This window comes from Chenopodium quinoa, unplaced genomic scaffold (assembly GCF_001683475.1).
Source record: "Chenopodium quinoa cultivar QQ74 unplaced genomic scaffold, ASM168347v1, whole genome shotgun sequence".
Classification (NCBI taxonomy): domain Eukaryota; kingdom Viridiplantae; phylum Streptophyta; class Magnoliopsida; order Caryophyllales; family Amaranthaceae; genus Chenopodium; species Chenopodium quinoa.
The window spans coordinates 21,936,313-21,962,084 of NW_018742204.1; the positions used below are offsets into that span (position 1 = coordinate 21,936,313).

Below are 25,772 nucleotides of genomic sequence, written 5' to 3' on the forward strand. Positions count from 1 at the left end.
TCACTGATGCATCCAATTGCTACAAAATTAACCAAGGCTAACCTAATTCATCTTTTGAAATTAAAAATGAAATAGCAAGATAAATTACACTTACAAAAACGAAAGTAAATTGACTTTCCAGCATAATCGTAGGCTACAGAATCCAAATTACGAATAACTCAACGAAATTCAATGAAATATACCAAAAATCGCCTCCAAAATTCCAGAAAATTCAAGTAAGAAATCGAAATTCAGCAGAAATACGACGCTAATGAGAATTTGAAGAGAACGAAACTATGGCGAAAACAAAAGTAAAGTTAAAATTACATGCATAATTATAATTTGAGAAGCATAAAAATGGAGGAGTAATATTGAAGAAAAATCAGTGAAATGTGAAGAACCTGAGAATGTGAGAGACGTAATGACATTGCAGAAGAGCGAGCTTTCGAGTTCCATATCGCTGAATCGTTTGTCCTCCGTATGAAGCAGTAGTAGATGAGAGAGAAAATCGAAACGTGGTGAAAATGGTGAGGAAGAACGAGGGTAGGAAGTTTATTAAGGTTTTGAAACTTTTGATTATAGACGGGAGGAGGGAAATATTAAGAGGTTTCCGTTATATAAAATATTCCATGGTTGCACGTAGTAAATGCTGTACACATAAGTGACTTTTTTAAAAAAAATCAGTTAGAAAAATAAAAGAATGGTTATTGCTTTAGTATAAGATATTGATTGATGATAGATAATTCTTCATTACTTGTTCATTTTATTTTTTGTTTTTGAAAGTTCATGAGGAGTACATAGACGAACAAAAACAATACGGGAGTACTATAATAGTGATCCCGTACGAAATAGGAAGCATTTTAAGTACCTTTAAAACAGACAAATATATGAGTCAAATATTGTAAGAATTTAAGAACGAGGGGAGTATATATGTAATTTACAAAATTAAGAGAATGTTACGTTGGAACATTTATTAGGCATAAGAGATAAGAGTTAGTTCCGCCTTCCTCGATATAATTCGCAGTCCTACACTCCTACTATTGTTTCATAGACTACTGGACCACTAACAGCATTATACATTGGCAGAAAGCTAGACAAACTCTAGAGTTTATACCACACAATAGGATAAAAATCAAGCATATAGCATCCGCGGAAACTTAGATTATCATCCATGAGCATAACCAAGTACTTCGGCAGTTCAGCTCTCCAGGGACAATGTCTGTGTAGAAACCCAAAAGGCTCCTCATCATATTAGATAGTGGGGTGAATTGTTTCCAATTGCATAATCAAGCATGCAGACCATTAAGAGACCAATATTTAGTCACGATGACGGATCAAGTAAAAAATTCTCCCAGTTATACAGCCAGATAGGCACTGGATGCACTTCCACATAATAGCCCAGGTCCAGCTGCATACGGCCTGGAATAATAGACTACTCTGAGTTAGGATACAGCCTGGATCATGAACCAGTCAGTACAAGTCTCCATCTCGTGTACCAAAAGTTTCTTCTATGAGCCAGGTCCATTCTTAAGGCATGGGGCTGTAGAAGCATCTCCATCTTTCAGCATTATGCTTGACTCTCAATCATCAATTTCTTCCTCCACGGTACACTAACCGCTCATTTGATACGCCATTGAGCAAGCACTTATTCGTGAAATGTGCTCGTACATTTTACATGGAAAGTCCAAGTGAATGCCCATTACATTGCATCTCCACTAACAAGTTGCCGGAACTAATTTCCATTTTCACTTATTACCACCCAGACGTGTGAGCATCTGTTGAAAAAATAAGATCAATGACAATTCATACATGTTTGGTAGCAGAGATGCCACAATTAAGACATCAACCTGGGACTTACTACCAAAAATAATACACTAACTCAGTATGATTCCCCCTAACCCACAACCGTGTATCAAATGAGCCAAAAGGTCTCGAAAAAGCTTCATTTTGGCCAATTCTTCTATTGCTAACAAGGAGCTGCAAAATTCAAATGAATAACTTATTTGTTTGTTTGTTTGTTTTTTTTTTTTTTTTTTTTTTTTGGGGGGGAGGGGGGGGGGGGGGGAAGGGCTTTAGTGAAGAAAACAGGAAAGGGGGATACACTTACCATCAAATCCATCGATAATGGTCCTCCAAGAGCAGATTTTGCCTACATCAAAACATCTTCTAGTAGCAGCCCCAGCCTGGGAATTGGTAAAGGCACTGCGATATCAAAGCATGCATTAAACAGGGGTTTTCAACTCATAAGTTTCATTACCAGAAAAGGTGAGAGATGAAACAATCAAATCCTTCAACAACTTTGTAGCATAAGCTGGAAATTCAAGTCTTTCAGCATTTTGGAGGCGTTCAGCGCACAAAGACGTAAACAAGATAGAAGGCACATAATGCTACGCCAAAAAATCAATATGTGTTTGCAGAGTCGAAGATACTTCCTAAATTTTTGCATAAGCCAAATATGAGTCACCCAACTGCTATTAAGCAATGTTTAGGTTCTTCAACTAATAAGTATCATTTTTAACATCACAGTCAATTGTAGGCCCAGCCAAAGTCATTCAGAAATATAAACATAACTACATATTATAACACTAAAAGAGGACCTACAAAGACCTGTTGGAGAGCATATAATTACTAATTGCTAAAGGCTAATAGTTTCAGGCTACAATGTTCCAGTCTTATCACAACTTCCAGTCTTACTGGCTAATTGTACACCAGAAACTAATTAGGAGTAATTCAGCATTCCAGACTATATCATCAAACAAATTCCAGTCCGTTGGGTCCAAACGACTGTACATGAGACTATTTTAAGGTCTGCACTTAAAAGACTGGTTGGGGGAGATCCCAGGATCAAGCAAATTCTATGAGCCAATACCTTTAACAAGGAATTAAAGTTTTAGCAACCCAACCTGCCTTTTAAGTAGCCAAATATGAAATAATCCAGTCTCCTATCACAGTTGCTTCCCTTTCTCAAACATCATCTATGTCTCTCAAGTATAATACTTTGCAGGACATTTAGCTTTTTTCACAGTAGTAAAGTTGCAAAAATAATCTCTAGTTAATACTCTTCTAGCAACCATCGAAAACAGTGTCAGACTATCAGTCTACTATCATTGCATATAAATTAAAAACTTACCATCAATCAAGTGTAGTAGAATCTTTTGATGCATTATTTTTCCCTCTATTGTACTGAGCAAGGTGTTCATGATACTCTTCCAGCTCCTTCTCCAACTTTTCAATGAATTGACTTGTATGCTCAAGGGACTGTTCATACTGATACTTCTCCAAAGCCTAAAAAAAATTGCATTAAAGGTATGGTAGAATAGATACTGTAGCAACATCTATTTATAAACAAGGGAAATTACCACACCAAAATCCAGTAGAATGTAAAATTACCTTTGCCTTTGACAGTGTATCAGGAGGAGACATAACATCTGGCTGCACATAATTTTTTCCCCGGTAAAATATTATAGTGTTGTCAGGCTTTATGTCAATGACAATACCTCTGCTCAGCCGAACAAGCTCTTCCGCAATTTCATGAACCTGCCCAGGCTTACAAGGTTTGCAAACAACCTTAACTGTTTCATGCTTTTTCCAATGCAAATGCATATTAAGCACAACTCCCCCAAAGACTCCTCGTCTTCCAACAGGAACATAATTTTTCTTTTTCTCACCAGTGCGTTTCAAATAAAATTTCTCTTCCTCTGTTAAACTTTCAGGATCATGTGTTTCAGCTGGAGCCTTAGGTAACTCAAATTTTCTCAACTTCTCAATCAGCCAAGCTTCCTTTCGCTTTGCCTAAGGAGAGAACAGAGATGCATTAAAACATTATGCTACGTACATTGCACTATATCGTCTATATGCATGCCAAGGCATCACAGTCAATATTATAACCTTTCCCCACTAACATTGCATTATTCTTCCACTTAGGAATTATTTCCAATCTTTCTCGTCGTTTGTGAATGGAAGATTATTTAAGATTCAGGTGCATTTGGCGTGGATGATGGGGTGAACCAGAACATTTAGTTCATAGCAAAGCACTATGTGGTGCCGCCATATCAAAGTTGGAATGCTCAAATGCATACAAAAGTTGAGACTTGAGACAATGCAAAAAAGGCACCGCCTTTCCTCTATCTTGTTTTTCAGAAACCGGAAATAGCAAGGGTTGAGTTCTATAGCTTTTAGTACAATGTACAACCATAGTTCTAACTAAGTAATTAGAGACTAACATCAAAGTTGACAAGATTTTGTTATAAAATTCAAAAACAGCCATATTAATGAAGGGAAAATGTAATTATCATCTTCAGAACAAAATCATCACATTGCTAATTGTGTCAATCATGCAAAGGTTAAGAGATGCATAAAAAGACCTTGCTAAATTAACAGAAGGAATTTTACTCTCCTCCTAGAAGTATAATAGCAATGAACATGTCAATATATAGCTACTGAATCACCAAAATACACTAAAGCATCAAAATATATCTACCTCCGTTTCATATTATTTGCAACAATTTGACATAAATTAGAGAGGAAAAATATCTAATCATTGCAAATAATATGAAACGGAGGTAGTAATAGAAAGCAATGCTACCTTTCCCAGTTTATATCTAATCCTAACTTCAGGCAGTTTATATCTAATCCTAACTTCAGGCTCCGATTCATATTATTTGTAACAATTTGACATAAATAGAGAGAAAAAATATCTAATCATTGCAAATAATATGAAACGGAGGTAGTAATAGAAAGCAATGCTACCTTTCCCAGTTTATATCTAATCCTAACTTCAGGCAGTTTATATCTAATCCTAACTTCAGGCTCCGATTCATATTATTTGTAACAATTTGACATAAATAGAGAGAAAAAATATCTAATCATTGCAAATAATATGAAACGGAGGTAGTAATAGAAAGCAATGCTACCTTTCCCAGTTTATATCTAATCCTAACTTCAGGCAGTTTATATCGAATCCTAACTTCAGGCTCCGATTCATATTATTTGTAACAATTTGACATTAAATAGAGAGGAAAAATATCTAATCATTGCAAATAATATGAAACAGAGGTAGTAAATGCTACCTTTTCCAGTTTATATCTAATCCTAACTTCAGGATTCGACGATTTCATCTTCTTCTTCGCCATAAGCCGGTAAAGCCTCAATTCATTCACCTTAGCCTTCTTTGACTTCTTTTTCTTTCTCACCATCATCCCCTTACCTTCTTCAGCAGCAACCCTAGCATCACCCTTTCGACAAGGCGAATCGCCGAAAGAAAACCTAACAACACCATTATCATCCTTTACACCAACAACAGATTCATTGCTCAACTTCCTAACACTCAACAATCTAGTAACACCCTGAGAAATCCAGTTTACATTAGATTCCAATTGCTTAGTAAAGATACCCTTTGATTGGTATTGCAAATAAGTATGAAAATTTGATGAATAATGAGATAAATTGTTCGTTTGTGATGAACCCCTGCATTAAAATGAAAACATTGTACCCTCAATTTCATGAAAACTTCCTGAAATCAATTAATATACTAGAAATTGAAAGCAATGATGAATTAATCCTTAGAAATAATTAATGAAGAAAATGAAATTTTGGAGAAATACAAACCGTAGAATAGAATAAAAATGGAGTGAGTTGAAGAAAGTGCGATTAGTTGTTCTACACAGTGCCTGCATCATAATTCTGGCTCTAATTCACGCCGTACAGGGGCCAGAGTGTAGAGTTGCTTGCTGAGTTGCTGGTTAGCCAAGGGAGAAGTCAGTCAGCCGTTATGTAGTAATATACGGAGTACTGAACAATCTAAATACGAGTAAACAAATATTCGTTTTTTTCTTTGTTTTTGGTTATTTGGGCATTTCCACCCTGATTAGGATGATAAAGCATTGATACTTCCTCTAAACCTCAATTACGTTCCTATTTCTCTCTATTATTATGTGAGGATAAATGCTAAAAGTAGAAATGTAATTTAGGGACGGAGAGAGTAAGACTGACAGCTTGCGTATATTGGGATTGAATTCCTCCATCTAATCCAACAAAACATAACAAGAGGATTTTTTTTGGAAAAATTGCTCCCATTAATCTGAACTTTGCCTCGTCCGCCGAAAATAATCTCAACTTTCGTTTATTATCTATTGCACCCAACTTTAGGGGGTATTAATTTTCGTTGCACCCAACAGGTCATCTAACCTGATGTAGCAGGTTACCTAGCCACGTGTCAGCGTATGATTGGCTTAAATTATTTTTTTTTTAAAAAAAAACAAAAAAATAAAAACCCCACAAACCCACCCATACCCAGCGGCTGCCACCACACCCCCACCCCCACCCCCACCCCGCCGGAAAACACCCCCACCCCCGAAAAAACCCTCCCCTGGTGCTGGAAACCACCGCCCACCCCCGGAAACCCCTCCCCCTCCCTCGAAACCCACCCCTTCCCTTCCCCCACCCACGAAAACCCCAGAAAATCACCCACCCCGAAAATTAATTTCCACCGCCCACCCCCGGAAACCCATCCCCCACCCTCGAAAAACCCTGACTGAACCCCTAGCGATGGCTAGGGAGGTCCGATTAGGGTTTTCGAGGGTGGGGGATGGGTTTTAGGTGGTTTTGCGGGAGGTGGTTGCGGGAGAGGGTGGGGAGGGTGGTTGCGGGAGAGGGAGGGTTTCGGGGAGGGTGGTTGCGGGAGAGGGAGGGGACGATACGCGGGAGAGGGGGTCGGCGCCGGTGATGGTGGTGCTGGTGATGGTGGTGATGGTGGTGCTGGTGGCTGGTGGAGAAGCTAAGGGTGGCTGTTGGGTTTTTTTTTTTTAATTATGTTTTTAAATTTATTTTTTTTCCTATTTTTTTCAACCAATTACATGTTGACACGTGTGCAAAAAAAAATTAAATCAGAAATGTTTACCTGATTTACCGGTTGCAGGTCATTTGGGTGCAATAGAAATTAATACCCCCCAAATTTGGGTGCAACAGATAATAAACGAAAGTTGGGATTATTTTCGGCGGATGATGCAAAGTTCAGATTAATGGGAGCAATTTTTTTTTTTTTGACAAGAACAAAAGGATTCTTTAAAACATTTCAAGTATGCATATTTTATAATACTCCTTCATTTTTGGGAAAACTACTACTCCGTACATTTATACATAATTGACATAGTCAAATTTGATACATACGCTAGTTTCACCTTAAATACAGGTAATTATAAATTAATAAAAAATAGGGTAATGTTATATGTAGCCCCAATGACTATATATAAGTATTAAAGCAATTAAAATGAAACTTTCCAAATCATTCTGTACACAAAGACATCAGACTACGTTCTTGAAAATTGTAAAATTGTATTAAATTATGAATTTATGACAAAAACACGCGTAAATCAGTATAATTAATGTTTATATTTTTATGATGTATTTAAGTGGTACTATGTATGCATTCAATAATACTATCTACTATGTATGCATTCAGTGGTACTAATTAAGTACATATATAGTATCACTAAATAACTAATGGTATTATATAAACTTTCGGTAGTATATTTGAAAATAGTCCCACTTACCTTTCTCTCTCCCCCTTTCTCTCACTTCCATGTACTTTTTAATATTTTTATATTTGTTATACATTTGCAAATGCACAACAACATTGCATTAATACATTTGCAAATGCACAACAACACTGCTAATAAGTAGAAACTTTGTACCTATACAACTTCATCTATATAACAATAACAATAAAATTCATGATAAAAATTGTTAAATATACATATACTATGATAAAAGAAAAAAAAATGAAAGTAAATTAAGAGGTCAAACGTGATGATTTTTCAAATAATGGACCATTATGAAATTATACAAAGTATTTAATCTCTCTCAATTCTCTTGATCCCATTCAAGCCCACTACTATTTTTATATTTCCTTACAATTTGTCTTGAGAAATCTTTATTATATACTTCATACTCCCTCCGTCCCTTATTAATAGTCTCTTATTGTCAATTTTAAGTCTCAAAATGATAGTCTCGTTTGCTTTTTTCAAGTACCATTAATATTAAATTTTTACCAAAATTCCCTTCAATTTGCAATAATATTTGCGCAAATTTAACTTTTCTATGTAAATTTTGTTTTTTCACGTACTTTTATTACTTTTCCTCCCTACTTTTTTGCATACCTAATGTCAACTTACCTTTCCAATGTACTTTTACAATTCTTATTTATGTTTATTAATTCCCGTGAAAATTGCCCATAATGGACTATCATTAAAGGACAGAGAGAGTATAAGTCAAGAGGGAGGTTATGGTGTCCCCCTTAAAATTAACATAATACCCCACTATTAGGTTTGTGCATTAATTAACTATCACCTGAATTATTAAAGTTTTTCAAAATAAAAAATGATAAACATAACCATATATATGAGAAGCTAAAAAATAAATATTGAGAATAAATTAACATTATTTACAATAATCTGTGTGTGATTTCATGATGAATTCCCAAACCATTACTCTTACAAAAAAAAAAAAAAAAAAAAAAAAAAAAAAAAAAAAGAAGAAAAAAAAAATCGATGACATTGAATTATCTATCAATCAATATTTAACATTTTGGAAACTATACTAATAGTATATTTTAATCCCTACTTTATAAAAAGTGGGAGATTGTTCTTATGAATAGTGCACGGACTATTATACCTCTCAAAATGTTTTTTTTACCTTCTTACTCCCAAGTGTAATTTTGTAATTTTCTTAAGACCCATAAATTAATTAGAAATTAGATGAATAATGGAATAATAAAGTTTAAATTTTTCTATATATAATTTAAAGGGGGTTATTTTTATTACATGACAACATTAGTCACTAGACAACGAAAGGTTGTTGCTTTATGTGAGAATTTTTTTTTTCCTACATTTTGTGAAGGTCGAAATAAACGATTTACACATAATTGTGTTTAAAGGACAATAAAACTAATGAAATTAATCTATGATTGTGCCGAAGTAGATGTACTTAAAAGAAAGGAAACCAAATTGACTACGGTGAAAAGGGGAAGAAAGCAAGAAGTGGTTCAAGGAATTACTAAGGGAATTATGGGTTGCATAGGGTTAATTTATTGCAAACCAAATTGTTAGAAGCATTTTGTCCGAGTTCATAATTTGAATATATGTTAATTTTTTAGCATTGTGAAATCATGTGTATTTGAATACTATTATGTATTAATGCCACTCCATCATGTACTACTATATGATGTACCATTTGTTTCCAATTAGGTCAATGAGCGCAAAAGATATATCAATATCATAAATTCCTATATAAATTAGTGTTAGCACGCTGTGTTTTTTCACTACTTAAATAAATAAGGGTGCAACATGTTGTATCACATTTCCGAGAATATTCTACAACATAAAAGACAAGAACCTTCGGCAGCAGACAATTAACTCCATGTGAAATGCAAACACAAGGCAAGAAAAATTAAGGCTAAGCAATAGAGAGATATTCCTCTATAAGTCTATTAAGGGCTTGTTCTCATTGACTGAACTCAGCTGAACTGAACTGAATTGAGCTGAACTGAAATGAGTATTTTATAAGAGAAGGAAATTAGGAGCTGAACTGAACTGAACTGTGCTGAACTGAACAGAAGTTCAACGTAAGAGAACAGGCCCTAACTCCTTGTCAAGTGCAAACACAAACCAAGAAAAATTAAACCAAAAGGGCTAGCCACCTTGCACGCGCTTTGGCTGCTCTAGTCAACATAAAAGACAATTGGTTTTCTAATTTTCTCCTAATCGGCCCATCCCAGAGCACTCAAATTACAAATTATTTCTCTGTATCACGTACCAAAAAAAAAAAAATGCTTGTGGAAGCGTAACAAAACCCGAAACTCAATGTGATTAATTTTCCAAACTATTTTTGTCAAAAAAAATTTCTCTTTTTATTCGTGATGACCATTCTGTATAACGAGAATCCAAAGAACCGTGTATACTATTCCTTTTCAAGTTAGGAGCATTGTCATTTTTATACAATTAACAAATGCCTAATCGAGTTGCAATCTACTTGTGCAAAAGACTGCATTACTTAACCGGTCAAAAGATTCAAGCCTGAAAAAGAATTATACCGAAATACAATAACATGGATTGCACCTGACAATTCAAGCCTGAAAAAAAAAAATTATACCAAAATACAATAACATTGATTTTTTTATGCTGCTTGTAAAACTATGTATGCTACAACAATACATCCTTGAGCAGATACAAGAGTTCTCCAAATACAAGGAAAACCAGTCGCTCAAAACAAAATTTAGTAGTATCTAAAGCTTTACATCAACGTCACAGTCATGAATATTTAATGACATCATTCATATATTATAAATATCATAGCAAAATAAATTAAAAAAAATCTACTCTACAAAAAACAGCTCCTGCAGAAGCGCTAGCATAGTAAACATAAGATTTTTTTTTTTTTTTTTTTTATCCTTGGTTGTTTCCACAATTTATGATAGTTTTTTTTTACGTTTTCGGTGACAAATGCAAATGTTTCATGTTAATGAAATAATGAGGACGGTTAGTTAGTCTTCCTAATGACAATAAAGTCTGATGACAGAATTAGCACCAGCAGTAAATAACCAGGGTTGCCTAGGATGAAACTTGCAATCCAGAATGCCTGCAAATACAAAGATAGAAAAAAAAAATGTAAGCAAGGCATCAGCAGAAATTAGAATTCTTGAATTCCTGTAACATTTAAAGCACAAAGAAGAGAAGCATGCATATGCATTAAACAAATCAATTAGTCTTCAATTTTGCTTCTGACTAACCACACCCCCTCTCCCAAAAAAATAGGATAGTAAAACTAAAAATGCCATGATATAAGTTTGTACTTCGTACTATATAGCTCAACTAAATCTATATGAAAGCAAAATGGAGTAAATATGACTTAAGAGCATGAAGAGATAGACGGGTTTGTGCTTGTTTATTCGCTTAAATTTTGTAAGGCAATAAGCAGATAATTAACATGTGACATATATCATTACCAATAACATTACAAGAATGCAAAGCCACAACAAAATTGCCAGCTTTTATCTTGGCTAGGAAATAAAATACAGAAGCAATTAAACCTTCAGCAAGAAAATAAAAATAAAAAAATTTTAAAAAAAATTGGCCTTTACCGTTTTTCTCTTGGAGAATTCGCAGCGGAACAATGAGAGGATTCTGGTTTAAGTCCGAATAAACCATGCCATGGAAAACATATGCTTTACCATCCTCCGAACAAGAAGCGAATAAAGGATATGAGCGGTGAAAGGACACATTTGTGATATCCTTTTTGTGAATCCTGAAAAGAAAACCATTGAACAAGTAAAATCAGTATGTCAAGTTTTTCTAAAAGCAGTAGAAAATGACTGCAAGGAGAAAATTCCAAAAGAAGCTCCAAAAGAACAAAGTCACTTCAACCCCCTTTTCCCAGCCACCTAACCCACCAAGTAGAATTTGTTATATACATCCGGGTGTACCGTACACCCGGGTAATTTGCTCATTAATTTTTGCTCATTTAATAAATGAGCATATTTTTTTTTGCTCATATATTAAATGAGCAAAAATCCATGAGCAATTACCCGGGTGTACGGATCACCCGAGTGCACAGAACAGGCTCTCCCCACCAAGATGCCTTGTAGAAAAAGGATAATGAAACAGACACAGATAAAGAAACATAGAGATTGCCCTGTATGAATTCTTCACAGCTTATAGATCATACTAAGTTTTGATTATTGCACTTTATTCCTCTTTATCTCAATATTACCACTTTTGGAAGCTTAAAACCAATTACATAATCCATTAGGACTCCTAATATCAAGGCCGCCCACAGTATAAAGCAAACGCAATAAAAACGATACCAGAGATAGGCAATTCAAAATCAATGTCAACCAAATTAAGCTAAGAGGATAGGAAGCCTTTAAAGAGAGAGAACATACTTCAGGTTTGCATAAGGTTTTACGGAGGAGAGATCCATGTCAAACCAACACAACTTTCCTTCTCTACTCCCGATAATCACATTATCACCTACATTAGAGTTATAACAAAAAATTTAGATAAAAGCACATGTACAACTACAGAATTAAAACTATGTTAAAAATGAGCAAAGAATGGATTGTTACCACCGGGATGCACTGCAATGCACGAAACTTCACGCAGCCCTGTATCAATTTTTTTGATCATTTTTTCCTTGAGTAAATCATACACACGAACATTTTTCTTGGTTGAGATAAAGAAAATTGAACGAACTGGATGAAAAGCCGTAGAGACTGGAAGTCCATGCAACTTGAAAGGGATTCTCTGACTTCCTTTTCTAGACAGCTGGTGTATCATTATCGCTCGAGATTCACGTAAAAAAAATGTTAAGAAAATTCATGGGGCAAACAAGTAACAGTGAACATCACATTTAGCATTGTTGAAGATACTCAAGTGTCCCCAGTCTAATTTCCCACAAAGAAAGCCAAGCAGCCAGGTACAAGTATAACCAAAGTCTATTAAAACTTCAAATTTTAACCAAATGGAAATCAGATAATCAACTCGAATAAAGGACCTAGAGCGTATGAAGCTAATTTTTAAGACAAGGTTTTTATTAGTAATCCCTGCTTCACTTTTTTTTTAGCCACCAGTTCAACAGAAAAGAATAGTGTGTAATAATACATCGTATTTTACTGTAGTAATTATATCAGGTGAAAAAATGACAAGTATAGCTGTATGAAATATATAAAATTACAACCTCATACAAAGCTTAATATGCAGTAAGACAGTAAAGGATACATCTACAACTGACCAACAACAATTAAGACGATAGTAGCAGCATCTACTAGGATCATCACCCAAAATAAAGCCCCAGGCCCCAACACATTAATAATAAAGAGCCAAGAGCATCTGTCAGGATTATCACAAAAAAAATTGCTTCAGAAATTGATTGGAACCAAGGATATTTCACTGCAAAACACATACACACATACACCCCATATATAGCAAACAAGAGTTTCTCATAATTACTACAGTAACTACAGTACTACACAAGTTATCTTCCAATTAGCTGGATACATAAGTATCATCTCTATTACCGAAAACATTGCCTTAAAGCTTTATACTTCATATTATTTATGATTGAAAATTTGAAATCTAAAATGAACAAAAGAAGATCAATAAAACAAAAGAAGAGATAAGGATATCTGCTGGTATCACTGTTGAGAGATAATCTCCTTTACGGTGCCATTCAATTGATGTCACGGTCTGTAAATCCAAAGACAATAAGCAGTTACACTCTTCACAAAATCACCTTGCTGCCTTGCACATACCTAATGCGGGATTATATAAGTACATAATATGAAATTAGTACCTTAGAATGCTTCAATCTAAGACCACCTAATTTGTCATCAGACAGCCAGCTTACAATGGCAGCATCACCTATATAATAATAACATATAGATTGAAAAGGCAGATTTTATTTCATTGAGAGGGTTATAAGGAAAGGGGGACAAAGCTAATCTTTACATAAGCAGATATAACAGTAGGGAAAAAAAAAGAAAAGAAAAAAACTGACCCGATTCATCAGAAATCGTAGATTTCTGCATGTGCAAAAGATCTTTAATTTTCCCCTGCTCTTCTTCACTTCCCAATCCAGTATCTAGAATAAGCACGTCTTGGTCCCTACAGAAAGAAGTTTAGCCAATTGTTATGCAATTAAACAAGGAAAAAGCAAATTATTGATAACTCAAAAGAACCATACACGGAGACGGCCAAAATTGGTAGATCTGGTGAAGGATTCCATGCAACTTGCCGGATAGAACTGCCAACTTCCCAGACACGGACACATCTTCCGGTAGCAACCTCCCAAACACGTACAGTACCATCAGTTGAACCTTAAAAAAAAAAAAAAAAAAAAACCTATTCAGCTTAGATGGCATCATCCTGAAATACAAATATGTGATGACTAGGTGAACACGATAGCAAACCAGAAGCAATCCATTGCCCAGAAGAATCAGTTGAAATAGTGACAACAGCTTCACTGTGACCCTTGTACTCAATATAACATGTTGTAGGATAAGGTCTAAGATCCTTGGGATCAGGCAACTTTTTTTTCAAGGATTCAGGATCAATATTAACCTGGAGACATTCAAATCAGAATGGATTCCCGTAAGGCCTTCAATTGTGTTCACAAGCACTATATATAAAGTACATGTACAAAGACACAGAGTATGGTAAAAACTTCAGCTTAGAGAAAACAGCCAGTTTTTCTTTACATTAAATGGCAAAAACTTACACGCTTTTTAATAACTCTAGGACACAGATACAGATCTAAACAGCGGGCAAATAATTCCTTGAGAAAATTGGCATATGCTGGGACACTTCTCAAAGATGTATAACTAATAAAAAAAAAAGTGTAATAAATCCATCAGTTCACATCAAAATGAAGAGAAAACAATCTTTGAATGTTAATATTTCATACTTGCAGACATGGTCATATGGAGCATTAAAAATACCTTGTGGGAATAAATGTAGGTCTATCTTCCTCATACATTAGCTGATATGAATTAATCTCTTCTTGAGTTGGTAGGTATTCCAAGGAAGGATTGTAAGCTTCCTCATGACCTGAAAAGAATATAATTTGTTTGATGCCAAATTTTGGGACCCAAAAGCCCAAAAGGGGAAGAGAGGGGAGCGGGAGGGACTCTCATAATGAATTAGTCATACCAGGCAATTTTGCTTTTGGAGGAGGAATGTAGGATAATCCTCTTGTTTTTCCTGATGAACTAGAATCATCACCCCATAATAGGTAGACCTTTTCCTTTTCTTTGGGTTTTTCAAATGTGATTCTTCCTTCTCGGATTGCCCGTACATACTTTTTGATCTGCAGATTCACATGATAGCATAAGATGATTATAAAATCCATAAGATTGTAATGAAACAATAAATTTAACTCCAAATAAGGACAAGCTGATGAAATAAGACTACCAAAAGACAGGGAAATTAACACATTAACACAAACGAGACAGTATGAAAACCATTCTCAAAAAAAATTAAATAAAGAGTAAAAGTTCCAGCAAGGCATACAATTTCAGCATCCTTTCTAATTTTTGCGCTAGATGTACAAAAGATAGCTTATTATCCTAACCTCTACCAAAAACATGGAGAAACATCTTCAAAATTTTTATCAGAAAACATCAACTAATTACTTTCACTTGTAAGACCCTGATTTCTTCACCTTATCTTTGTCGACCTTCAATTATTTGTATTGATTAATACTCATTTTAAGTGAGCTGAACTTATTTTTGTCAAGCTGAACTTATTTTTGTTGAACTTAACTTATTTTTTCTGAACTAAATTTTACTAAATATTATTTTAATAATAAGGTTAAGGGAACAATGTCTAGTTTAAAGACACATATCTCACAAATTGACACTAATTTAAACTAGTTTTGCAGCTACACTCATAGCAGGGGCATTCTAAGGGGTCCAATTACATCTTGTACAATGTCCACCGGAATTTGACAATCCTAGAAGACTCCATACACAATTTTTAATGTGTAATTATTTCAGCACCACAGAACAAACAAACAAACAAAAAAGACCTAATGACATCTAACCCTATATATAGAGATGAGAGGTTCACTACTGCATGAAACTATAAAGTGCTCCACTTGACAGAGAATCTTTTTAAAAAAGAATACCTTCTTGGCCTCTGATTTAGAGGGAATAAACCGTCTCTTTGGCTCTGGTGCATTTGACAGAGGATGGCCTTTACCTTCCCAGACAAACCAATCAACATATGGCTGCAGAGGAGATGTATTACGGTTATGAAAAGACCACAGCATAGAACTCTAGTTGGCTAATAGTTACAATGCATTAGCATCATAGTATAACACAAATAAAATGAGCATGATACCTCATAAGGATTCACATCAGCATGTGGTGTCTTTCCTTTCAATATACGATTAATCATCTTGGTCTCTTTTTTCGTCAATTCCACTTCTTCGTCGTTGTATTCATCAATAAATCTCCGCCTACAATTATTGCATTTATAAGTCAAGTTACATAAAACCAACACTTTGCATAGAAGAAGCATCACAAACATGCATGCAGAGGATCACAACTTATCTTGCCCTAGAAAAGAAATGAAGCATTCCTCAAACTCTATTCATCCTCAATCTTTGGACTGGCCCAAGCATAAATGATCTCAGAAATATTAAGAGCACAGCCAATTTTTTATTTTTATTTAAAAAAAAAAAAAAGAAGAAGAAGAAGTCACCATGAAAGAAGCAAAAAGAAACTAAGATTTATATATAGCTCAATATCTGGTAGTAACTAGCGACTCTCAAAGTTGGACTTATTGAATATATATGCTATTTAAATCTCTAACTCCCCCCACAAGCACTTCCAAAGTTACATGAAAAATATGTTTATACAAGCTCAGAATTTCCAGCAGGATGGTGAAACATGTTATAAGTAATGTTGTCACAATTCTTATAGTAGTATACAAGAACAAAGACAGGGTCTTTGGTTCAATGTAATGGATGACAACAATCCAATATAGCATGCAACCAATGTATAAATAAAGGTGTCTTAGGAAGAAAAAACAAAATAAAATACCCTATAAAATAACCTTTAGATGTACATAGGGACAGAATGACAGGTGAAAAACATAATACAAACTTTTCTCCTGTGAGGATGACAAATTCTGATAAAAAAGGCTTATGATTACTTCAATAGTAAAGCCCAACAAGGCTATCTTTTATGTGAGGGATGTCTACAATTGATCTGACATTGAAAAGGTCTGCATTTATTTCTACGAATTTGTGATGGATCATACAGCCCAACCCATAAACCGGCCTATACAAGTCTACACCCGAAGCCCCAAGGCCCACACTCCACAAGTCAAGGCACGGCAAACAGAGCAAAAGGAGGATCAGCAGCAGCCAGAGGGAAGAGAGTTGGAAGAGGTTGAAGAAGTTGAGTCAACACTAGCAACAAAGAGCTAATGACAAAACTAATTAAGAGGAAGGGAAGGAAAGAAGGCAGCCTTGGTTCTATAATGTTGAGTTATGTTTTTCTAAATTAAGCTAAGTTCACATGTTAAGCCTTAAGGTCATAGTGACCAACTTAGTATAAGTAGTGGTAATTCTAATTAGAAATCATCCAGAAATTGAGTGAATTGTAATAGAGAGTTGTAGCCTCAAGCTACATGGTGAGACTAATGGCCTAAAGCCATTGTTATCTTCTTATTTCCATTAATGAAAATCTCAACAAGCTGCCTTCTTAGTCATTTAGTTTAGTATAATTGCTTTACAATAGTAGTAGTCTATTACAGAATCTACCATGCATGATCCAGTGTTCGCATTCATTTACTGAGCCCCTAAAACGTAAAACATGTGATCGTTAACAAGAAAACCAAAACTAACCCCACCACATAACATATTTAACGCCTCTCCATCCACATGTATTTACTATGTTTTGTAAATCCTAGCCAACACACTTCAGAACATTTTGTCAGCTACCCCAAGGCTCTCAACTCCTATTCGAATATGTAGAAGTTATTTTGCATGCTAGGTGTCTATACAATGTAATTCCAAAATAATTAAATTACACATCCAACAAGGAAAATCTTTACTTGTATGCACTGACGAAGGTAACAAGTGTCTACTAAATTTTTTTATCACTAGCTAAGCGCCTATACGAGGACACCTATTATGCTTTACTAATTTTTATCAAAAGCCAATCTATAAAATTCAACAGCAGCAATCTTCCTTTGAGAAAATACTTAGTATTCTTTGAACAAAGAAGTTAAAAAAAAGACGATGATAAAAAAGTAGAAATTTTCCTTCTCCCTCCAACCCAGAGAACATTTCTGGCAACCAAAAAGCAATTGATGGAAGCAGAACCTAAAGAAGGGTAATAACTATTATACATAGTATAAAGAGATAAACATTTAGTGGCACTATATTTTTTACTATGTGTTGCGTACAACTATAACAAAACATAAACATACTCCGTCACACACATGATGTCAAATAAGTGAAATAAACGTTGCTCTCTAACTCTATCCAAGAGCAGACTTCAGGGTTAAAAATTTCTTGTATTCCACTAATTATATCAGAGGGATGAGCACCAAGCTCCGAATTCCAGCAAGTAATCGATTTGATATATACAAAGGTACTAATAATCGAGCATACATCTTTAAAGGAACATTCATAAAGCAAAGAAAGCAAACAAATGCTAAATTACCACCAGCAAGGAGTGATTGCAAACATACCATGATTTCTTATCATCGACATTGGCGAGAAAAGCATCGAGTTTATCTTTCCTGTCCTTCTTCTTAATCTTCCTCCCAATAACATCATAACCAATGTGTTCCTCATCCTTGTAAAACTCCAATGGAACTTCTCCTATAGTATTTCGAGGAGCAACCTAACAATAAAACAATCTTTAAACATCAAACACATGAATAAAACTCCCAATGCCACCAAAATTAAGCCAATGCAATATCCAAACCTCGTCTTCTGAGGAATCACTCTCTACAGCCGAATGAAAAGAATCATTATCGTCACTAACGCCACCACTCGTATTCGTGTCACCGCGCTTACGAGCTACAACGGTTCTACTAGGCGAAGCACCGTCTACATTAACTAATTCAAATCACATTCAAATTAAACGCAAAAGTACCAATCCTAAAATTCACAAATTATAATTAAATAGCTAATTCTTAAGCAGGAACTCAGATATTTACCATTTAATTCATCTCCAGAGGTTTCCTCCTCTTCGGAATAATATTCCTTTCACAAAAAAATCAAATTAAACATCAAAACTTGCAATAACTTCTCAAAAATCAAAACTACATATAATTAAAAAGTAACTCACTGAAATTTGAGATGATTTTTCTGCTTCTTCTTCATCATCAGATAGTTTGATTTTCTGCAAACTACTTCTAACTTTTTTCACCTTGGATTTTTTCTGCAAACTACTTCTAACTTTTTTCTCCTTGGATTTTTTCTGCAAATTTTTACTCGATTCTTTCTCCTTAGTTTCATCCCTCCGCTTTTCCTTTAAATTCTCCTGCTTCTCTTTCTTCTTCGTGTTCTTCTTAGTTACCGCCATTGTTGCTTTCTTTCCGAACTTTAACTCCATTTTCTCAGTCTGCGAAAAAACTGAGAGATGGAGATTGAAATAAGTTAGGGTTTTTTTTAGGGTTTATCAAATAATATGACGAAAGCGGACAAGGGTTATTTTGATAAATTCCTTATTTTGGTTCTCTTTTCTTAATTGGAAAATTTGCAAATTGCAGTCATTTAAATTTCTTATTTTACAAATTGCAGCTATTTAAATTTTTTTTTGCAAATTGCAGTCAAAAGTTCGTACAAATTGTAAATTGCAGCCCAATTCAACTTATACATCGATTTACATGTCAAAAAAATTTCGGTTAAGGTATTAGGGGTCATTGTAGCCCTTCAGGGCCCGAATTGATCTCGAAATTAACAAAAAAAATAACAGAATTGTCTCGTTTTGCGTAATAAAAATATATCAATATGTGAAAAACTGTAAAAATGAGACATTTATGATATTTTTTTGCTAGTTCCAAGCTCAATTCGGACTCTTAAGAACTAAAATGGCCCCTAAAACCTTAAACGAATATTTTTCAACATGTAAACCGATAAAAAAGTTGAATTGAGCTGCAATTTACAATTTATACGAACTTTTGGCTGCAATTTACAAAAAAAAAATTAAATGGTTGCAATTTGCAAAATACGAACTTTAAATGACTGCAATTTGTAAATTTTTCTTCTTAATTTAATTTTTTTACTAAGTATTTCCTTTTTTTTTTCTTTTTTTTCATAAGGTTAGATGGATTTGTTCTTAGAGTGAAACGGGTCGGGCTAGCCATTGGACTTTTTTTTCCTTAGGAGAAGCCATTTTACTGTTGATATTGGGCTTGGTCCAATACTCCGTATTTGGGTTAATAATTATACCCAAAGCGAAAATCCGTCTAGAATAATGTTGATTTTGGGAGGTTTGACTTTCGTTGACTTTCTCTCTTCTCTCTCTTCCTCATGGTTCTTCATTTTTGATTGGTTTTCTTCATCAAATCTGGGTTTTAATGGCGAAGAAGAAGAAGCAAGCTATTTCTACACCTCAAGTAGTGCAACAAAAGGCTGCTCATGAAGTTGTTGGCTCGATTTTGAAGAATTTGGGAATTTCAAGTACCCCTTTTATTCCTAGCCCGATTCAAGAGGGGGATGAACTGCTTACTCCTGCGCCGGCGGTAGTTCAGTCAGCTTGTGGTGCTATTTCCGGCGTTCCAGTGGATGTTGAAGCTACTTCCGTTGCTAAAGCTGCTGCTAAATCGAATCAGTCCAATGGAACAGTACCTAGGGTTTTTGGGTTTACTGTTCCATTGGATGCTGCTAACGAACGCTAGAATTGGGATATCGAGAAAGAGGGTAGACCGTAGAAGGTTCGGCTAAAGATCACTGCCATCTCACGAATTGGATTCGAACCAATCAATCTCCGATACCTTTAGTAGATCGTGAGTGGGTCTGTCGTCCTCTTCATTATAGTCCTTCTAGAATCAATAGCATTTCGTCGGAATACATCCTGTCTTTTCACCTTACTACTTATTAAGATTCAATTCAAAAGGCGGCCCTATAATCCGATTCAAAGCAACTGCTTAGCCGGCTTGGGGCAGGCTTGCTTGAGCATCAGACTCGACTAAGAAAACCATGCCAGAGACTCCTCCTAGTAAGCATCCCCGGAATCCAGGGAGCTGCTCTTGAAGGCATGGCGGGTTCCAAGCTACACCCCTCTCTGCTATCAAATCATAGATGGATCTGGGCACGGTGGTGCACCAGGACATTCTGTTCTTCCTTCCTCACCCTCTCTGGAGCATATTGCGCACAATGTTAACGAAGATCGAGCTGCTCCTCTTTCTGCCTTGGAGCTGAGCTCGTGCGATTCTGCTGAAAACCGTGCTGTTTCCCCTGTTCTGGAGCAGAATGTGACTCGAGCTTCATCTTTTGCTGGGAAATTGGCTGCAAAAGGAGCTACTCTATCCTTTGTTGCTCCGAAAGTGCAAGATGGAAAACTAATTGCTGAGCTACAAGCAGTCGAGCTTGAGGAAGGTAATCGAAAATGGGCTAATGCTCTTGTTTTTTATGTGGTTGGCTTTTATCCTACTATTGTTGTTGTTCTTCGTTTCTTTGCTCAACAATGGAATGATATGCAAAAACCAGATGTGTATTGGCATGATGATGGGTACTTTATTATCAATATGTGCTCTAGTGATGATAGAAATACTATACTTTGTTCTGGTCCTCATATGTTCTTTGGAAAGCCTGCAATAGTGAAGCCTTGGTGCCCCGATTTTGATTTTCATGCTGAAATTCTTAGAACTATTCCTCTTTGGGTTAAATTCCCTAATCTTCCACTTAATTGTTGGGGATCTCACACTCTTAGCCGCCTTGGTAGTTTGCTTGGAGTGCCAATTTGTGCTGATGAGTGTACTACTAGACAGCTTAGAGTGTCTTTTGCTAGGGTTCTGATTGAGATTGATGTTACAAAGCCTATGCCAACCTCTGTGTGGGTTGAGAGTCCTTCGAAGGAATTATTAGAGATCAGGGTGGTGTATGAGTGGGCTCCTTCTTTTTGTTCTAAATGTAACAAGATTGGTCATGATTGCTCTGTTAAGCCTCCTTTGCCTAAGCAGGCTTCTAAGCAACCGGCTCCTGTTCCTCCTAAGCAAAAGCAAGTTTAGGCTCCTAAGCCTACCCATGTTCCTGCTTCTACTGCTGCTGTTGATGTTGGGGTTTCTGTTCATGGTCAATCTATTATTACTCCACAGGTTCATACCTCTAAGAATTCAGATGAGGGTTGGAGAATAGTAGGGAGGAAAACACAAAGCCAGCAAACTAGAGTTCATCAGCCTGCTTCTACCTCTAATGCCTTTGTTGCTTTGTTTGCAAATGATATGGATGGTGCAGGTGGTTTCACTATAAATCCAAGCGGGGGTGAGGTTAATCCCCTTTGGTGTCATGATTTACTCTGTTTGGAATGTCAGGGGCCTGAATGACCCTGGCAAAGTTGGCTCTGTAAGGAGGTTGCTTCACTCTCATTCAGTTGATGTTGTTAGATTGCTTGAAACAAAAATCAAATTGAAAAATGTTCTCACTTATCAGAAGAAGTTTGGCTCTTCTTGGCTTTGGTTGTGTAATTATGACCATTCTCCCAAAGGGAGGATTTGGCTTGGTTGGAATGTGGATAAAGTAACTGTTAATGTCTTGAAGACTCATGAACAGTTCATTCATTGTACTGTTTCTTCTAAGGATCTCTCTACTCAAATTTTTCTCACTGTTGTCTATGGTCTTCACTCCATTCATGATAGGCTTTCTTTGTGGGAGGGGCTCAGAAGCATGTCTATCCAGCATTCTCCTTGGCTTTGTGTTGGTGATTATAACTCTGTTCTTCATGCTTCTGATAGGCTTCATGATGCTGATGTTACTGATTATGAGACTAGAGACTTTCAGAATTTGGTTGATGATTTGGACCTCACTGAGCTCAAAAGCAAAGGATCCTTCTACTCTTGGTCTAATAAGGCTCATACTGGCCCTAGAACGCTCTCTAGACTTGATAGAGCCTTTGGTAATCAAGCTTGGTTAGCTTCTCATGGGCATGTGGAGACTGTTTATCTCCCTCCTTCTTTATCTGATCATATTCCAGTTTTGCTGGATATTTGCTCTAGCCCTGTTGGGAAAGGTAGACCTTTCCGGTTTCTAAACTGTATTGTTGATCACCCTGATTTTCTTGATACTGTTTCGCAGGCTTGGGGAGCTGGCAGTTCTGTTTGGCGGAAGCTCAATTCTGTGAAGTCTAGTATCAAATCTCTTACTAGCAAGCAGTTTGGTAACATTGAGGAAAAGATTGACCAGGCTAATACTGAGCTTTCTAGAATTCAAACCTTAATGGCTCAGAATCCTGATGATTTGGATTTATATGATAAAGAATCTGATGCTATTAAGGTTGTCAAGCACTGGAATGATATTCAGGAAAACATCTTCAAGCAAAAATCTAGGATTAATTGGGTTAAGCTTGGAGATGGCAATTCTCACTACTTCTTTTCTGTGATGAAGACTAGGCAAGCAAGGAATAGAATTGACTCCATTTTTTATTCTAATCAGGTGTTGCTTAAGGATCCATATGCCATTTCTCATGAAATTATCTCATTCTATAAGTCTTTTTTAGGGACTCAGGCTCCTTGGCTCCCTGCTGTTGACCTTGTTACTATGCGGAGGGGTAAGCAGCTTAGCTCTGTTGCCCAGAGCTACCTCATTAGGCCTATTTCTCATGCTGAAATTGATGTCGCTCTTAAGGGAATTGATAACACTAAAGCTCCTGGTATTGATGGCTTTAACTCCTTTTTCTTTAAGAGAGTTTGGCATATTGTGAAAGATGATATTTATGCAAGTGTGATTGATTTCTTTAATAATGGGATCTTTCCTAGGCAATGGAATTGCACAACTATTACTTTGGTCCCTAAAGTCCTCTCTGCTTCTCATGTTAAGGATTTTAGACCTATAGCCTGTTGTACTGTGGTCTATAAGCTCATTTCTAAAATCATAACTGCTAGGCTTGCTGTTGTCATTGGTGAGGTGATTGATGATGCTCAGGCAGGGTTCATTCCTGGCAAGCACATTGGTGACAATATTCTTCTTGCAACTGAATTGATCAAAGGCTATGATCACAAATTTATCTCTCCCAGGTGTATGGTTAAGGTGGATTTAAAGAAAGCTTATGATTCAGTTGAGTGGGGATTCTTGATCACTGTCATGTAGGAGCTTGGTTTCCCTCGAAGATTTGTTGATTGGATCTGGAATTGTCTTACTTATGTCTCTTACTCTAATCTTATTAATGGTTTTCCTGCCCCTCCCTTTGAAGCTAAGAAAGAGTTAAGACAAGGGGACCCTATGTCTCCCTTTCTCTTTGCTATTGGTATGGAATACCTCTCCAGATGCCTTGATGAGCTTAGGTTATCTCCTGACTTTAACTTTCACCCTAGATGTGAAAAGTTAAACCTAACTCACATGATGTTTGCTGATGACTTATTGATGTTTTCTCGAGCTGATAGTGTTTCTGTCAAACTTCTCTTCCAAGCCTTCTCGAAATTCTCGGGTGCCTCTGGGCTTTCTGCTAATCTTGATAAAAGTGAAGTCTACTTTGGAGGAGTCTCTGTTGATATTCAGAAAGAGTTGAGAGAGCTTCTTGGTGTTTCTCAAGGCTCCATTCCTTTTAGGTATCTTGGGGTCCCTCTCTCTTCAAATAAGCTTACTATTGCTCAATGTAGGCCTTTAGTGGAGAGAGTCACTGCTAGAATTCAAGGATGGATGGCTAAACACTTGTCCTATGCTGGGAGGATTCAATTGGTGAAGAGTGTGTTGTTTGGTATCCAGACTTATTGGGCTCAAATTTTTATTCTTCCGAAGAAAATTCTGAAAGAGATTGAGGCTAGGTTCAGGTGCTTTCTTTGGACCGGTTCCTCTGCTCATGCTAATAAGTCTTTGGTTGCTTGGAATAATGTTTGTCTTCCTAAAGTTTGTGGTGGCTGGAACCTGCTTTCTCTTCCTGAGTGGAATAAAGCAGCTGTCACTAAGTTACTTTGGGATATTGCTCACAACGCTGATAATCTTTGGGTTAAGTGGGTTCATATCTACTATTTCAAGCATAAAGATTGTTGGACCACCCCTACCCCTGCTAGATGCTCTTGGTTCTTGAAGAAGATTTTGAGTTGTAGAGATATTGTGAATGATCAAGGGGGATGGGATGGTTTTGTTCAGGGCAACAAGTTGAAAATCAAGAATCTTTATGCTGCTATTAGGCCTAAAGTGCCTAAAGTTCCTTGGAAGAGAGTTACTTGCCATAACTTAGCAACTCCCAAAAGTGTTTTCATCTTGTGGCTAGCTTTATGGAATAGGCTTGTCACTAAGGATAGGTTGCTCCAATGGCACATCTCTTGTGATCCAAAGTGTTTCCTTTGTTTGAATGGCAATGAAAGTGTTCAGCATCTATTTTTTGATTGTGATTTCTCTAGGAAGGTTTGGAGTAAGGTTTTGGGGATCTTACGTGTTTCCAAGCCTGTTCAGCAGTTTAGTGATGAGGTTGATTGGATGAAGAAAATCTGCAGAAGTTCCAGATTAAAGAATAAAGTGATCCAGGTGGCCTTCACTGAAACAGTTTATGGTATTTGGATTCAAAGGAATGCAGTTCTCTTTACTGGTTGCTGCAAATCAGTTGATGCCCTTGTTCGGGATATTGTCTTTCACTCAGTTTGTAGAATCCCGGCGGGAAGCAAATATTTGATTGTTTAGGGCTTGTCTCGGGCTCCTTGTGGGTGTGTTTCTTTCTTTTTCAGTTGAGGTTCCCGTTGTATTTTGTTTTGTTTGCTGTTCTTTTTATGCTGGTTTTTGCTGTTTGCTTGCTGTCTTTGTGCTTTTGGGGCTGTGTTCTGTTGGGTGTTCTGCTTTGCACTGCTAAGCACTGTTGCCTTGCTGCTGCTTTGCTGGTTGCACATCTGCATTGCTGTTCTAGGGCTGTTGTTGTTACTGCAGTGCGCTGCTGTTGTCTGTTGGTGTTGCTTGCTGTTGTTGCATTGCTGTCTGCCCTGCTGTTCTGTTTTTTTTGCAGCTGCTTCCCTATTCTGCTCAGTGCTTTGCTGCTTGCTGTCTGCTTTTGCTGCTAGGTGTCTGCTGTGCTGTGCTGTGTGCTGCTGTTTGCTACTGCACTGCTGGGTGTGCCTCTGCTCTGAAGTTCT

The 25,772-nt window shown here is 36.3% G+C and overlaps 2 protein-coding genes across 4 annotated transcripts; both read right to left on the reverse strand.

Annotated features, from left to right (window-relative positions):
• Nucleotides 1–924: 924 nt before the first annotated feature.
• LOC110723574 (uncharacterized CRM domain-containing protein At3g25440, chloroplastic-like) lies at nucleotides 925–6,309 on the reverse strand. Of its 2 annotated transcripts, none has more exons than XM_021902931.1 (6): nucleotides 5,587–6,309; nucleotides 5,049–5,445; nucleotides 3,370–3,771; nucleotides 3,110–3,264; nucleotides 2,087–2,181; nucleotides 925–1,754 (listed from the first exon to the last, which is right to left on the reverse strand). In XM_021902931.1, the coding sequence occupies exons 1-4, from the start codon at nucleotides 5,655–5,657 to the stop codon at nucleotides 3,112–3,114; spliced, it is 1,023 nt and encodes a 340-aa protein (XP_021758623.1). In that variant the 5' UTR covers nucleotides 5,658–6,309; the 3' UTR covers nucleotides 925–1,754; nucleotides 2,087–2,181; nucleotides 3,110–3,111. The 2 variants fall into 2 exon arrangements, with proteins under 2 accessions (XP_021758623.1, XP_021758618.1); XM_021902926.1 differs by having other exon boundaries at nucleotides 925–1,956.
• Nucleotides 6,310–10,092: 3,783 nt separating this feature from the next.
• On the reverse strand, nucleotides 10,093–19,168 carry LOC110723591 (ribosome biogenesis protein BOP1 homolog). Of its 2 annotated transcripts, none has more exons than XM_021902948.1 (18): nucleotides 18,839–19,168; nucleotides 18,708–18,753; nucleotides 18,473–18,597; nucleotides 18,234–18,388; nucleotides 15,870–15,987; nucleotides 15,655–15,756; nucleotides 14,679–14,835; nucleotides 14,468–14,576; nucleotides 14,248–14,350; nucleotides 13,940–14,090; nucleotides 13,714–13,846; nucleotides 13,528–13,634; nucleotides 13,324–13,391; nucleotides 13,157–13,217; nucleotides 12,098–12,325; nucleotides 11,915–12,002; nucleotides 11,114–11,277; nucleotides 10,093–10,611 (listed from the first exon to the last, which is right to left on the reverse strand). In XM_021902948.1, the coding sequence occupies exons 1-18, from the start codon at nucleotides 19,103–19,105 to the stop codon at nucleotides 10,526–10,528; spliced, it is 2,268 nt and encodes a 755-aa protein (XP_021758640.1). In that variant the 5' UTR covers nucleotides 19,106–19,168; the 3' UTR covers nucleotides 10,093–10,525. The 2 variants fall into 2 exon arrangements, with proteins under 2 accessions (XP_021758640.1, XP_021758634.1); XM_021902942.1 differs by having other exon boundaries at nucleotides 18,473–18,606.
• Nucleotides 19,169–25,772: the final 6,604 nt, after the last annotated feature.

What these genes read in the sequence shown, in the direction of transcription:
- LOC110723574 (XM_021902931.1), bottom strand. Translation starts at nt 5,657, where the DNA reads ATGATGCAGGCACTGTGTAGAACAACTAATCGCACTTTCTTCAACTCA. An exon ending in CATTTTTATTCTATTCTACG is followed by an intron (nt 5,446 to 5,586) that starts GTTTGTATTTCT and finishes ATTTTAATGCAG; the next exon opens with GGGTTCATCACAAACGAACA. An exon ending in TTAGATATAAACTGGAAAAG is followed by an intron (nt 3,772 to 5,048) that starts GTAGCATTTACT and finishes TTCTCTCCTTAG; the next exon opens with GCAAAGCGAAAGGAAGCTTG.
- LOC110723591 (XM_021902942.1), bottom strand. Translation starts at nt 19,105, where the DNA reads ATGGAGTTAAAGTTCGGAAAGAAAGCAACAATGGCGGTAACTAAGAAG. An exon ending in AAACCTTATGCAAACCTGAA is followed by an intron (nt 11,278 to 11,914) that starts GTATGTTCTCTC and finishes TTTTCTTTTCAG; the next exon opens with GATTCACAAAAAGGATATCA. An exon ending in AATTCTCCAAGAGAAAAACG is followed by an intron (nt 10,612 to 11,113) that starts GTAAAGGCCAAT and finishes TTGTATTTGCAG; the next exon opens with GCATTCTGGATTGCAAGTTT.